Below are 14,224 nucleotides of genomic sequence, written 5' to 3' on the forward strand. Positions count from 1 at the left end.
ACCAGATGAAGAGGCAAAATGATGGATATGAGGGACCATATACTTGTCAGTGATCCATATACCTTCCCGTTCCTATATATATGCTAAATAATAGCTAGTCCTCCCCGAAAGATATAGAAGATCTCGAGGGTCTGGGCGCCAAACCGCTACCTGTCCTTATTATGGTACTCGAAGAGCGATTAAACAGGCAGAGGTAATCTCACCAAAGATGCACATGAGCGGGAATCGCTTATATTCAACTTAGTTAGTTACGCTCCCATACAACCTTTGCTGCAAAAACGCGCTCGAGAGGCACTCGGGATCGATTTGACCGATCACGTTGTACGTATATGCTATCTCTGTGGTATATTCAGTCTCACACTATGCCAATAGGTCATAGTCGATGAAGCTCACAGTAAGCATCGCGAATATATCACGATCTATATTGGCTAATCGGGCACCTAGACTTGATAGATACAATCTTGGCAGTTCATACACTTCCAGTGTCAAGTACCATCCTACGGGTGTCAAAAACTCAAGTGGATCTCTACCGCTCCAAGTTCCGCAACCGGCTTAAGACTAAACACGTTGTCATCTTACACGCTTAGTGTATTGTTGCTGCCCTGCAAAAATTCACTGAAGCATGGGCAAATGGTAACGAGGATGCTAATGAAACGCTAAGTCTGACTTGTCGAGTGGAAAGAAAAGGCCTCCTCAAGAAGAGTGTTTGGTGTTGCCGAATTCATTCGTATGCTTGGCGCTCATGCTGAAAATATCAACCCCCTGGAAATCGAAAAGTAAGTCTATGATATTTCGATGGGCGAACTAAAATGAACACATCGTAGGTACCTAAGGGAGAGCAAGATTGCTCGCAAGGTGTGCACATGTGTTTGATTGGTCTATTACTTTATCCCTTGATGTTGACAAATAACGCATGCTCGTAGATCAGTGGGTACAGCGATAAGCTTGCGGACGCTGCAGCCGCATCAGGTACAATCCGTAGTCCTAATCGGTTAGGCAATATTAACTTCAACTCTCTGAGGTATAGACCCATCAAAACGCGCAGCTAATGCCCGACGCAAGGGTGTGACGCCTCCATTGCACGCGATCGAATCGCTCTTACTAGCCCTGGCCAACCCAGATGAAGACGGCCGAATCTTTCTGAACAAAACAGGCAGCCCAGGCAGAAACCGTCCAGCTCAAATACCAACTTTGAACCCATCATCTCACTTCCGAGAAGTCGTCGAGAAAGCAAGGAGCGTTGTTCTCGCTGGAGGGACGATGAGTCCGGTAATTGCCGTCCGTTATCAATCTGATGCGGAACAACTAACGCATACCCAGATCGGAGATTTTCACACGCAGTTGTTCTCTTACCTCCCTTCTGACCGGCTCGTTGTTTATTCGTGTGGACACGTGGTTCCTAAATCGAACATCAGGACGATCGTGCTTGGCAAAGGTCCGCGTGGTAAGACTCTCGAATTCAAGTTTGGTGCGCGAGGTGACGAAGAGTTGGTATGTCTGTTCCTTTTTGGGATATGCTTTTTCATCTTCATGTGTCTTTAGATCGTGGAGCTGGGTCAGACAGTGTTGAATCTCACAAACCTTGTACCAAACGGGTTTGTCGTGTTTCTTCCCTCGTATGCATTCCTGTCCCTCGTGAAGACTGCATGGGGCAAGGGCGAGAATAAGATTTTGGAGAGATTGAGTAAGAAGAAAAAGGCTAGTCGATCCTCACTCTAAAGCACAATTTCTCAAGCACAATCCAGATCTTCTACGAGCCTCAAGAGAATGGGGACGTAGAGAGCGTTCTCAGGGAGTTTTCAGCCACAGCCAGTAGCCCCACAGAGGTAACACCCAATCGTCCCATCTATCAGACTCAAACCTAGCTCACATACGCACACGCATACATCCAGGGCCTCACAGGCGCAATCCTCTTTGCCGTAGTCGGTGCAAAACTCTCCGAAGGACTCAATTTCTCCGACGGTCTCGCTCGAGCAGTAGCGATCGTTGGTCTTCCGTTTGCAAATCTAGGTTCGGCGGAGCTCCAGGCTCGAATGAAGTATGTCCGTGAACATGCTAGCAGCTCAGGGGTAGATGCGGGTAAAGAGCTGTATGAAAACTTGTGAGTTGTTACTAATTCGGGTGAACTGGGACACTGAAGCCTGGTGTTGGATTTTGAAGATGTATGCGCGCTACGAACCAGTCTATAGGTAAGTTCTTCGACCTCGAAGCTATGCCGTTTGTTAAAACGATATGTTAGGGCGTGCTATTCGTCATCGAGGAGACTGGGCGGCAATTGTTTTCATCGACCAACGTTATGGAACGCCACGAATAAGGAGCAAGCTGCCAGGGTGGATTGGGACCGACTTGGAAGTTACGGACAAATTTGGCGAAGCGATGAAAAACCTAGGAGAGTTTTTCCGTAGCAAAAAGTAACAAGAAAAATGATCAAGCTTTGTTGTTCTGTATTTGTTACATACGACACCTCATTTTCAAAAATATATAATGATAATCCTCTTTAAAGTACAAATCCGGTCTCCATTAGATACAAGTGATATGTATGTCTCCTTGTTCATCGGTATTCCAATTTATGCAAATTTATACTAGAGTTGACTTGACCAGGAGTCGTCACGGCCCTCCGACTCGGCATCGCCCTCTGCATCTCCAGACTCGTCGCCGAACCCCGTCTCTCGCCAGGAACGCCGAGTCTGGTTCGACGGGCGCCGACTACCGACAGTGCTCATCGTCTCGCTCGAAGCCGGGGTCCTAAGCACAGTCTCGATTCCGGCCCCAGTCCGAGCCCACGCCTGGGGAGATCCCGAGTTCCCGGGAGAGTCGGGCCCAGCGATCGTGGACGACCTCGCGCGCCTCGTATTCGGCGAAGTCGTAGCTGAAAGCTCAGAGACGTCGAAACGGGCGAAAGCATCGTCTCTTGAGCCGGATGTGTACCTTGCTGATGCTGTGATTGTTGTTGTGGTTGTTGGGGTTGCTGGGCTGGCGGTGTGGCAAGGGACCGACTTCTCGGCCTACCCATCTCCATCCTCGACCCAAGACGAAGCCACGAATTCGTGCTCACGTTCCAGTTTCCAAACACATTTTCGGATTCCCAGGCGCGCCAGGGTTCGGTGTCCCACTCGATTTCCGAGTCCGAGTCGCGAGTCTGGAACAAAAGCGCTTGGTCCTCGTAGTCGTCTTCAGAGTCGTCTTCAGAGTCACTCGTGGGCAGTTTGGTGAAGCTTTCGGCTTCCTTGTCGGTCCAGGCTACCCATGGAGGGCGCATCCATGGTCCGGTGACGGCGGACCCGCGCATGATCGACGCGCCTCGCCCAGCTAGCCATGCGCGTTGAATAATGTATTGGCGCCATTCGGGGTACTGCGATGATAGGGGTGCTGGAGCTATAATGGGCGTGTCGGTAGGAAGCCATCCGTGTGATCCTGGGTTATTGATTACGCGGAGAAGGACTCGAAGGAGGTGGACATGGACTGAGTACGCTTGATCAGTTATGAATGCATATAGACTGGGCCGTGGACCCTACACACCTGCACCGTCCATCATCCTGATTCCTATTCCTCCGTCTCGCTCCCCACGGTCTTTACGCGACGGTCCAGTAAAATGTATTTTGATGTAGTTCCGTGGGAGGGAACCAATATGAGGCACCGCAGGCAACTGCTGAGCAGACAAGAGCGTCGAAAGCGGCCAAACGAGCATCGGTTGGTTCTGTTTCTACAAACAAAAAAAAAAAAGAAAAAGAAGTAAGCAAACACAACAAACTATAAATACTTTCTCACTATTACCTCTTTTGATCTTGAAATAGAGAATTTTCCCTCACGTAAAACCAACCAGCGTGACTTCCACTCGATCTTCTCCTCGGGGAGTCTCACACCGCCATCACCCCACCAGACGCACCCCCGCTTCCACCCGTCGGCAAGGGCGTGCCACCTCCGACGCCATCCAACCCACTCATGTCGAATTCGGGATACTCGTGTCCGTCCTCCAAATCTGCGTCCAGCGCGTCATACGGGTCGCGGTCCCGCGCGGTAACAGTTCGGGAGCGCACGCGCGTGCTCGAGCTGCCGGTCGAAATGGACTCGATCGGCGAGGTCGGTAAGAGCAGAGGGGTGAACCCGGAATCGGCCGTCTGGATGGATGGGACGGGTGGCGCTCGGTGGCTGGACGAGTAGTCCCGCACCGGCTGGATATGGTGTTGGTGCGGTCTAGGCTGGTAGTGATGATGCTGGGAGTGTGACGTTTGGGGGCGCTGTTGGCTACTGGTGGACACAGTGCGTTTGATAACGTAAATCGGAGCCTCGAAGAATGGCTGCGTGTATGTCGATCTCCCCAAATGAACTATCGCGTTCTTCCTCTGGATCTGATGGGACGGAGGGAGAGGCAGTTAATAAACAGGGTCCATCACTCATAAAACCCTAACGAACCTCGAACAATTCCCCAGGCCGAATCCGCAAATCGGCCACGGTGCAGTGTTCATCGAGAATACACCCTTGGGCAAAACTGACGAGCCGAAACTCTTCCTCCAGACTATATTTTTCCTTGCTTGCAGATCGTTTCCGGGCGATCGCGTGGGCAGCCATGATGTCATACGGGTAGGTCATTCCGTGGGCCGATGGGAAAATGCCGGGGCTTGCGGCGGGGGGCTGGGGCTTTTCAATGGCGGGTCCGGCTCGGCTTCAGGCTCTTGCATGAATTCGGCAAGAGAGAGGAGGGGCGAGTGGGTCCGAGACAGCGCCATGTCTGATTCAAGAATCGAGGAATCGGGGTTTGATAGTGAGGCTTCGTATCGCGAAGTCAGAGATGACGACAGTGGGGGCGAACGGGCTGTCGAAGGCGGAGGGGGCGAGCGTATGTTGGTGGGCGGTCGAACGGCATAGGGTGACGGAGGGGCGGCTGTGGCCGACGGCGTGGTGGAAGCGAACTCGGAGAATAACATGGAATGTTCCGAGCTGGGCGTAAACAACGGTGGGACTCGGGAGGCTGAGGCAACGAGGTGGGACTGAATGGACGACTGGGGGGAGAGGCGCCCGCGCTAAACGTGGGACTGGTGGTATGGGACTGGGGCTGGGAGTATCCAGGGCGACAGTCGAGCGGGATGAGATGGACATGGTCTCCAGTTGGATATTCGGGCTCGGAGGGGATGCTTCATCGTCGAGTGTTGGCCCAGGGGTGAAGCTGGGTGGAGAGAGCTCTGGAGAGGATACTGGGTTCCGCGGTGAAAAGTAAACGGATGGGCCGGACTGCTGTCCAAGAATGCCTGTAGATGGGACTCCGTGTATACCTGGTGTGGGGGGATGGATGGTGACCGCACGAGGAGGACCAGTCGTGACGGGCCGAGGCAGACTAGGAACAACCTTGAGTGATAGACGTGGCTTGCGCTTGTCATCGAGGAGTGCATGGGGAGCAGTGCTCGGTCGGCCACCAGTTTTGATTGGAGCAGTATTGGACTGTCTAACGAGGGAGGATAATGTAATATGACCCGATGGCGAAGGGACAAGCAACCGGGGTCCAGGGGTTCCAAGGCCCAACCCAGGCACGAGGGGCACTCCCCCAACGCATCGTGCAAGCAAGTGTCTCTTGAGTTCGGAAATCGTCCAATGCGGATCGACGTGCGTTCGTAGCCACTGATCGGTTGGCACTAGCAGCTGATTAGACTTGCCTATCTTCTAGCCCTGCTCTATATGCGAAATAGACTCACCAAATCGACATGAAATCGATATCGGCTCTGTCGGCTCTTGCTTTTGTCCCGGGGGCTTGTACATAGCGAGCGAGTGGTGGTGGAGATCAGGCCAGGTACAAGAATCCAACTAATTGGTCCGCGAACCAATCTCCCCCCAGTCTGGACTCGCTTGCGTCCGATTGACGATAAATGAGACAAGTCAAATGATTGCGCCAGTCAAGTTACCTCGCTTGGCTATTCAATGCCCTTCTATTTTCTCTCCCACAAAGACCGCCCCTAATTTCACTCCATCTTAACATATCCCTCATAAAACACAAATGAGACTAATATGAATGTATATATGTTACCGCGCCGAAGACCGGAATAGTAATACAGCGCCGCTTGTTATTAGTCCTCCTAGTCCTCCTATGGCCATCAGTGCATAATCTCGGTCCGTCGAAGGGGCCAGCGAGTCGATCAGGGCTTTGGCTTTGTCCAGAAGCTCAGCCTGAACGAGCGGTGGCAACGGCCGTATCGCCTGCGTTTCTTTGGGAAGCACGGGCTCTACCGGCGGCAACTGCTCTTCCTTGTTGTCGACAGGAATAGGCCCTTTGCAACTTCGGCCAACGCAACCAACACTCCCTCCTGCTTCTCAAAATGCTCCTCCAATCCCTTCATCCCGCCCTCACCAGCTTCCGCGTCTCCTCCGACATCTCCGTAATCCGATTCTCAAACGTTGCGCCAGCCGTTTCCTCTTCCACGGCTCAACCACCACAATCGCCAACACAAACACCACATATTCGCCACGAGCGCCGCCAAACTCCGTACGTGCTCACACTCCTGATCTTGTCACTCCACACCTGTTCTTCATGGTACCGATCCAAGATCGCGCGCATGAGCCGGCCAAACTCGGCGTCGACCGCGGCTTCGGCCCGTTCGAGGTTGGCTTTCGCTTCGAGCTCGGCCGCGGCACTCGCATGGTCTTCCCGCACCAGTTTCGTAAACGCGATCACGTCCCCGTCGGTCCATGTCGATTTCCGCTGGAGGAGATCGTTCACCTGGCGTTGGCGGTTTGCGCGGGTCGAGACGGCATCGGCGTAGTCTACTTTTGCCTTGCGCGCCGACGCTCGGAGTGCGGAGATCGTTTCCTCTAGTGGGGGGGGGGTGTGGTTATTGATGAGACAGGAGAAGGGAAGATAATCCGAGAGACAGGGGCTAACCTCGTTCGACGACTTTACGCTTTAGTGCCTCGATCTCGTCGTAGCCCGTGACCTTGTTCAATTTCCCACCGAGCGCGTTGAGCTGTGTGGCCGCCTCGGCTCCTCGCGATCGTAACAGACTGAGCGTGGCATCTTTCCACATGGCTAGGCTCTGCCCGGCCTTTTTAGCATCGGACGATAGCTTTTCAGAGAGTTGGGGTGGTGGTGGTTGAGATAGGTCATTGGGTTTTTGAGAGATGGAAGAGTCGGTCTGGGGGACTGGTTTTGGAGTCTCGGTTTGGGGCGTCACTGCTGTTACTGTAGCCTTGGCCGGTACATTTTAGATGACGAGGCAGGGGCAAGGCAGTGATTTGAGGACCGGTTTGGGAGTGGGAGAATCCGACTTGGAGACCTCTTTTGGAGTAGGGATTTCAAGCTTGGGCGGTGCTGCTGCGTCTACAGGCTTGGTCGATTCACCTCTAGATGGCGCGTCAGACTCGGGCTTGATCGAGTCCAAATACTCCTTGACGATCTTATCCGCCTCTACCTGCGTTTTCTCAGGCTTCAAAGTCCCTTGCCCACCTCCACCCCCTCTTCCCGGTCCACCCACACTCGAACCGCCGTGTCGACCAGTCGAATATCGCAAAGTACGAGGCGTCACATGAACCCAGGTGTGATCCGCAGCGGACGGTAAAGTCGGCGGCGAGCAGCAAGCATTTCCGAAAACACGAAATCAAAACAGGACAAAATGCAGCCAATCACACCCTCGGGTCGATTATGTCATCCAATTTGTGTCCCAAGTGGGAGGATGGTGGGGTGGGGCCGGTTAAGGCAGGACCAATTCATTTGAACTCGGTCACCGTATCTCGTTCGGAATCGTGCCTAATCAAGTAATCAAACGGAGACGAGATGAATAATTTTCTTTTCTAGACTGGAGAATGAGCGAATCATGCAACTCCTTGCGATGAATGACCCGTATCAAAAAGCCATCATTCGCTGTATATTTGATATTGTTGTTGTCATGACATGGGGGTCAATTCAACCCGCCAGCGCCAGAGGGTCACGGACCGCCCACTTTACGACCACACACACTCTTTCCGTGTTTAACTTGTATTTTAGTTCTCTTACGACCTCGCGATGACTGCCCATGCTCATGCTTATGCTCACGACCTACCTACGCCTCCCCTCACGGACATACTCCGTCGCATGGTCGACCTTGCCCGTCAAGTCGAGCCCGAATCGCCCCAAGCGGACCGAATGGCGAAAATAGCGATGCAAATGGCCATGGACTCGATCGATCCGGACCATAGACCAAACACGATCGAGACCATGCTCATGCGTCGGGTCGCTGAAGAAAAAGAGCGCCGAAAGGAGAGGGATAGAAAGTGGGAAGAGCGGGTGAAGAGTGTTCGGCGCCAGATGATGGAGGAGCGGGAGCAGGAGATTGAATGGCAAGAGGTCAAATTTGAGAATGCGAGGAAGAAGGACGAAGCCTTTGTTAGTGCGACGAGGGATGAGCTGGGCCGAGTCCAGGCTGAACTGGAGGAAGCGCGTCGGGAGATTGCAAAGGCCAAAGAGGACGCCCAGGAGGCTATGCGGGAAGCAGAACGGGCGAGAAAAGAGACCGGGGATGCCAAGAAGGAGATCGAGAAGCTCAATGACGAGCTTAAACGGTCCAAAACGGAACTAGAGCAGGCAAAAGAAGAGATCGAGCGGGAGCGCGAACGGGCAGACCGTGCCGAGGCAGAACACAAACAAGTCGCCCGTCGTGCCAGCTCCGAGTCCCAGTCAGCGGAAGAAAAGGCCGAGCTCATCGCCTGGAGTCGGTACAAGTCCCAGTGGAGATTGCTGAAACGCGTTACGACCGCCGACCCAACTGGCGGACAGCTCCAAGTACTGCGTTTCGAGGATTTACCGTGGCCCACTGTTGTCCCGCCCACATCCCCCGGGATGATAACCGACACCCAGGTTGCTACGTTCTTGCTCTCTGGTCCGCCGCTTCGTGAGGGGGAAACGATGAAGACCAGAATCAAGGACAGTCTGTTGACCTGGCATCCTGATAAGTTCGCCGCAAGGTACGTACAAGCCTGCCACGAGTTTGAGAGGTTATTTGACGACCCGGTTTGATTATGGTCGATATAGGTGGATACAGTATGTGATTGAGAGCGATAGGGCCCGGGTTACTGAGGGAATCACTGCTGTTGTGCGAGCCGGAAGCAGGGCACTCGTCGAGTGTGCCAACAAAGCTCCTGCGCCCCGGATCCGGGTGCCTTCGAGGAATAGGATCATGCAGGGTTGAAACACCGAGCGGTGCCTGGGCTTTCATGACTTTCAATTATTTTATTTGTACATTCGTTATACACAGATAAGTTAATAGTAATGACTAGACATGGTTAACATCCTTGACACTGCTCTAGGGCTTAAGTTGGGCAAATTGAGGTGCATGTAAGAAGATTTAAAAAATGCACAGTGCATAAATTAAGAGCTAACACAGAGGTGATATATAGTGTCTACCAAGAATAGAGATAAGACGGCTTAGCAAAGTGGTTACTGCGATTGATTAGAAATCAATTCCTCTCTGAGGGCGTAGGTTCGAGTCCTACAGTCGTCGCTCTACGGTCCTTTTTTTTTAAAAAAAAAATCTCTCCCTCATTTTCAAACAAACCCATGATCGTATATTCTACTTCTATACACGTTTTGCTGTAATTGACACACGCTTGATCAATATCTTGACATTGTTCCATATGCATGCGGGCCGACGACTATGGAAGGTACTCGATTACTATGTAAAAAGCTATATAACAATTACAGATGGCACCATACTTAAGTACTTGTACACAGTCCGCGAATAAGCCTACTGCCAAACATCACAAACCTCACAAACATAAATCCCTATATATTCTTAACTAAGCCCCAACCAAGCTCTCGCTATCCAACTCAAACCCAAGCCCTTCGCCAACCTCGGACTCATCCGCGTCCCTGATACCCAAGACCTCTCCCAATCCAGCATCCACGACCCCGAGCCAAGTCATCAGCCCATCTACCGTACGAGCCAATTCGGCATGCACATCTCGGCTGAAAGGAGCATTCCCAAGTCCAACGGAGGTAGTGCTGGGTTATCAGGGTGGAATAGAGCGTTGGCGGAAGAATGCAGGGTTGTTTGGTTCGTATGCGAGTACGAGTTGGACTGGGAGTGCGAGTACGCTCGCCCATTCACGGGGCTACTATTTCCTATGTCGCTTGGAGTAATACTCATTTGCAATGCACTTGGTGAATGACTGAAGACTTTTGTGACCGGGGATATGGCCACAGTACCTATACCAGGCGATGGGGGCAACATGTCTGCTCCGGCACCAAGTGACCCAGGCTGAACGGGTGAAAGCTGGATAATGGATAAGTAAACAGTTGGAAAACCGGGCATAGACTTCCCACCTTGAGCAAATCTTTTAGCATTGCACCTGGGCCTGCCGGGCTAAGTCCAGTGTTGCTTCGCCCAGGGACGGCAAGCGCTGACCTACCAGCTCCCTCCATAACTGCCATGGCTGACGCCTGGCGTCCCAGCACCGCAGGCCTTGCAGGGGCTAGTCCATTCGGTCGAGCATTCAATGCAACCGAAGCTCCACCAAGACTTTGTCCGCCAGAAAACCCATTCCCAACGCCGCCCCGCGAGTCCAACGAACGACTAGCACCATGGCTAGGTGGTACAAGGCCACCATCCGGAGGAGCACCTCCAAATCTGAATTCAGTGGGAGACCCGACTGTCGCATTGCGCTTTACCCGTGTAGGCCGTTCTCGACCGGGCCTACTTGAGGATGAATTCAATCCACTAGTACCGGGAAGACTAGAACCGGAGCCGGAACCTTGTCCATGAGAGCTTTCTCCCTTGCGCTGTGCCTTGCCCGAGGCCTCGCTATTGGCCGTACCCGGAGATTCGGCGAGTTGGACTCCGACGTTGGATCCGCTAGCGGGAGGGATCGAAATGTTCGCGAGGCCCTTGCTGTCACGTACCTCGCGATAGGACATCCGAGGTGGGGACAGGGGAGCATTATTTGAATTGGTTCCTGGGGTGGGGGTTTTGTCCGAAGCGGATTCAGTTCCCGAATCGGGAGCAGTGAGTGGGCGGGGAGAGCGGGGCAATCCTTTTGAGCCAGAGAAGGATTGTTTATGGAGCACTCCCCGTCGTGTAGTTCCGACTCCACTGGCAGTGGCAGATGAATCAGACTCAGTACTGCTAAGCGCCGGGTCTGTCGAAGGTGGTTTGACTGTATCCACAATTAAAGAAGGTGCGGACCGAGGAAAGACATAATTAGCTTGTCGGGCAGTGAGTATGTCGGTCGAATCTCGACGGATGGACAGAAGATCTTGATGTGTGTCGAATGGAATTGGAAGAACATGTTGTCCGTTGTTTTCACTGTGACTGTTACCAAAGCTTAGATTTGGGTCCGTGGAAATCGTGTCGTTGCTATCGTTGCCACCACTGCTGTTGCTATCCAAACTCGCGATAGTACTGATCGTACTGCTACTCGATACTGCAGGCAATCCTTGATTGGGTCGGGGTTGGTTGATACGGAAAGGATCCATTCCAGGGTTAGACGCATCCTCAAAAAGCATGCGGAGCGACCGAGGAGGATTGGAAAGTACCGAAAGATCCACGGCCGGCTGCTCCGGGCTCGAGCCTGTTTGTGTGACGCCACCATCCGCATAGTTTGTGCCACGGATTGTCTCGAATTCCCATGATTGTGGTTGCGAATAATCCTGCCTGAACATGCGGTCGGTATCCTCCAAAAACCGTATAACCGTTGAACTCACGGTTCCTCGTCGGGATCAAGTGCCCCAAATGGACTAGTAAGACTCGCCCGCACACCTCCTTTGTTAGTCCAAGATTCGTATCGTACCAAAAGTTCTTTTAAGATCGAAACGGATCCTTTGGACGATTTGATCCATTTACTCTTGGACAACTCTTCAGCTGATAGCCGCTGAAAATGTCAAATAAAGCTCAGTGAGTCCAGCTCTATAGGAGTTGAATATACTCACATCGCCGGGTGTTTCTCGAAGACACAATGCCATGAAGTCTCGCATTTCTTTACTCGCATCAGTTGCATCTGGTAGTTTTGGTGGCTTGAGTTTTGGGATGAGCATCAACGCTCTCATATGGTCTTGGTCCGCGTGAGGTGGTGCGCCAGTCGCCATCTCATAGAGGGTAATTCCTAATCCCCATATGTCTGCCTTGGTATCGTATGGATGTCCTAAGATAACTTCGGGAGCCATCCACTGAGGTGTTCCTACAAAGGTCGAGCGCTTTGAGTGTGGAGTTGCGAGAAGGGCTGAGACTCCAAAATCACAGAGCATGACTCGCCCGTCGGATATCAAGACGTTCGCAGCTGCTCAAGCTGAATCAGTTACGCTTTGGCTAACAGTGCCATGCATACCTTTAAGGTCTCGATGGATAACATTATTTCGGTGTAAAAACGCCAAGCCCTGGAGCACCTCGCGTGTGATAATGCTGATGAATTTCTCTTCTATTGAATTGTTGGGTGCGGCTTTAGCCTGGGCATGTACTTAGTACACCCGCCACACAGTAATAATTCCAGCTTACCAATGTCCTGACACTCCCACCCTGTGCATAGTCCATCACAATCCATACATGAGGTCCTTCCAACCAGCAACCATGGTATCTCGTAATGTTGATACTATCAGGTCCCCGTAGCGAGCTTAGTAGCGCAACCTCCTTTTGTATTGCTTCCACATCATCATCTTGCCCGTCAAGGTTGATTATCTTGAGCGCGACAGCTTCGCCTGTCGGAACAAATACACCCTTGTGTACCGATCCGTATGCACCTCTCCCAACACATTCAAGCTTCTTGTACTGTTGTGTGACCGAGGTGTTGGGATCTGGCAAAATCTGTCGATTCATAGTCGGAGCTCGCAGATGGTTCCAATCATGAGTCTGAAAAAAGTATCTCCGACACCTCGGCTGTCGAAGTTAAGAGGCGGGGGTGAAGTTAAGCGCCCATTCTGGTCAAGAGTGTACAGCCACATGTTAGCGCCAAGGTAAACTGGGACTTCTAGTCAAGAACCCACGATCTGTGTTTGGGACATATCACTATTTGTTTACCACAAATTTCCGCCACTAATTGGTTCAACGAACAACCCTGAATGTGAGCAGTTTGTGAAACTGTCGACCTCGTGGATAAATTACTCGCTTGCACCATCTAACGGGATTTACCGTACAAGGTGTTGCCGCTGATAAGCAATAGTCTCGCAAAGATTACCCCTAAAGGGCCGATGCACGAAACTGATTTTGATGGTGACTCCAAGAGTAAGCGTATGTGGCGCTTGGTTATACTCCTTCTTGTAACTCAAAAATGGTTATTTCTGGACCTTTTTTGCGTAGCCTACTAATAGATGCGCATGTCTAATTGGTCTGAAAATTCATTGAGGAGCTCCTTTGGCCCCAAGCAATGCTACCAATAAAAGATCCGCGCGACATAGCTCATTTCTACTTAAACATCCAATTAATAAGTACCAATGCATAAAATTACACCCCGGACTTTTTTATTCCTTCGAGTCCAGAACCCGCACGCACGTATTCTGCGTACGTTATGGCACCCGACTGCCGGCATGTTTATCACGAATACCACGAGCATGAACGATCATCCAAACACCCTTGACTCATGGAAAGTATTGATCCGCTGTCGACATCAATACATAATACATGCAGACAGTGAAGAGTGCTTCACATTGCCTTGGTACCAAATTCATAACGTCAACAAAGCAGACGACGGCCTTCGTCATATATCTCATGTTAAAGCCATGACAATCGCAGGGCGCTACATCTATTAGCCATTGGCATGCATAATTCAACTCGCCGGTCACTATGAAATTAGGTGTGCACGGCTCTCCCAAAACGGTACATGGAGCTGTGTCACAACGCAAAACCTTATCACCTTCCGCCGCGTTACCGGTAGGTCATATCAGTAGATTTTGATCGACCGAATTTAGATTGGTAGAAGACCATACACGACGACCCACGACCGTCGCCCGATTTTGGGTCCACCGATCGCTACTCCGACCCTGCCCCGACTCCCGTTCCAGAACCCTTTGTCCACTAGTTAAAACTGGTGGATGCACCCATGTTGCTTGGTTAACCTCGCTCAGATCTGTCTCCTCTGGTACGTCACTTGCAGCCATGAGCCTCGTCACCGCCATTCTCGATTTAGTCCTGGAGGCGTATAATAATGTTGAGGTTGCAAAGAAAGTGGCTCGTGAGTTTTTGATACGTTATCCAGAGTTGGAGATATACTCAATTGGCCTGCACACGACGATAGTTGCTTGTACAACATTTTTTGGATACGACATATTGCTCACGCTCAGCTC

At 51.7% G+C, this 14,224-nt stretch overlaps 6 protein-coding genes and 1 non-coding gene across 7 annotated transcripts; 4 read left to right on the forward strand and 3 right to left on the reverse strand.

The window, feature by feature from the left end:
- Window positions 1-18: 18 nt before the first annotated feature.
- RhiXN_09280 (chromosome transmission fidelity protein 1) lies at window positions 19-2,415 on the forward strand (the record flags this gene model as incomplete). The annotated part of the gene is made up of 15 exons (XM_043329096.1): window positions 19-45; window positions 99-193; window positions 249-321; window positions 373-394; window positions 445-569; window positions 676-776; window positions 825-855; window positions 924-969; window positions 1,028-1,269; window positions 1,321-1,491; window positions 1,543-1,702; window positions 1,765-1,826; window positions 1,893-2,101; window positions 2,161-2,189; window positions 2,240-2,415. 15 exons carry the CDS (start codon window positions 19-21, stop codon window positions 2,413-2,415), a joined length of 1,569 nt encoding a protein of 522 aa, XP_043180542.1.
- Window positions 2,416-2,582: 167 nt separating this feature from the next.
- RhiXN_09281 (She9/mdm33 family containing protein) lies at window positions 2,583-5,751 on the reverse strand (the record flags this gene model as incomplete). The annotated part of the gene is made up of 8 exons (XM_043329097.1): window positions 2,583-3,005; window positions 3,056-3,462; window positions 3,520-3,703; window positions 3,864-4,349; window positions 4,414-4,663; window positions 4,720-4,969; window positions 5,028-5,627; window positions 5,688-5,751. The coding sequence occupies 8 exons, from the start codon at window positions 5,749-5,751 to the stop codon at window positions 2,583-2,585; spliced, it is 2,664 nt and encodes an 887-aa protein (XP_043180543.1).
- A 261-nt stretch (window positions 5,752-6,012) lies between these two features.
- Window positions 6,013-7,564, reverse strand: RhiXN_09282 (Sensitive to high expression protein; the record flags this gene model as incomplete). Its single annotated transcript, XM_043329098.1, has 5 exons — window positions 6,013-6,265; window positions 6,477-6,798; window positions 6,869-7,172; window positions 7,227-7,458; window positions 7,509-7,564. 5 exons carry the CDS (start codon window positions 7,562-7,564, stop codon window positions 6,013-6,015), a joined length of 1,167 nt encoding a protein of 388 aa, XP_043180544.1.
- A 420-nt stretch (window positions 7,565-7,984) lies between these two features.
- RhiXN_09283 (uncharacterized protein) lies at window positions 7,985-8,974 on the forward strand (the record flags this gene model as incomplete). The annotated part of the gene is made up of 1 exon (XM_043329099.1): window positions 7,985-8,974. One exon carries the CDS (start codon window positions 7,985-7,987, stop codon window positions 8,972-8,974), a length of 990 nt encoding a protein of 329 aa, XP_043180545.1.
- Window positions 8,975-9,376: 402 nt separating this feature from the next.
- RhiXN_12379 lies at window positions 9,377-9,458 on the forward strand. Its single transcript has one exon. It is a non-coding gene; the product is annotated as a tRNA-Ser (tRNA).
- Window positions 9,459-9,887: 429 nt separating this feature from the next.
- RhiXN_09284 (STE/STE11 kinase) lies at window positions 9,888-12,761 on the reverse strand (the record flags this gene model as incomplete). Its single annotated transcript, XM_043329100.1, has 6 exons — window positions 9,888-10,229; window positions 10,280-11,606; window positions 11,657-11,823; window positions 11,882-12,228; window positions 12,277-12,394; window positions 12,444-12,761. 6 exons carry the CDS (start codon window positions 12,759-12,761, stop codon window positions 9,888-9,890), a joined length of 2,619 nt encoding a protein of 872 aa, XP_043180546.1.
- A 963-nt stretch (window positions 12,762-13,724) lies between these two features.
- RhiXN_09285 (uncharacterized protein) lies at window positions 13,725-13,959 on the forward strand (the record flags this gene model as incomplete). The annotated part of the gene is made up of 2 exons (XM_043329101.1): window positions 13,725-13,811; window positions 13,858-13,959. 2 exons carry the CDS (start codon window positions 13,725-13,727, stop codon window positions 13,957-13,959), a joined length of 189 nt encoding a protein of 62 aa, XP_043180547.1.
- Between the last annotated feature and the right edge of the window lie 265 nt (window positions 13,960-14,224).

Source organism: Rhizoctonia solani, chromosome 5 (genome assembly GCF_016906535.1).
Source record: "Rhizoctonia solani chromosome 5, complete sequence".
NCBI lineage: Eukaryota > Fungi > Basidiomycota > Agaricomycetes > Cantharellales > Ceratobasidiaceae > Rhizoctonia > Rhizoctonia solani.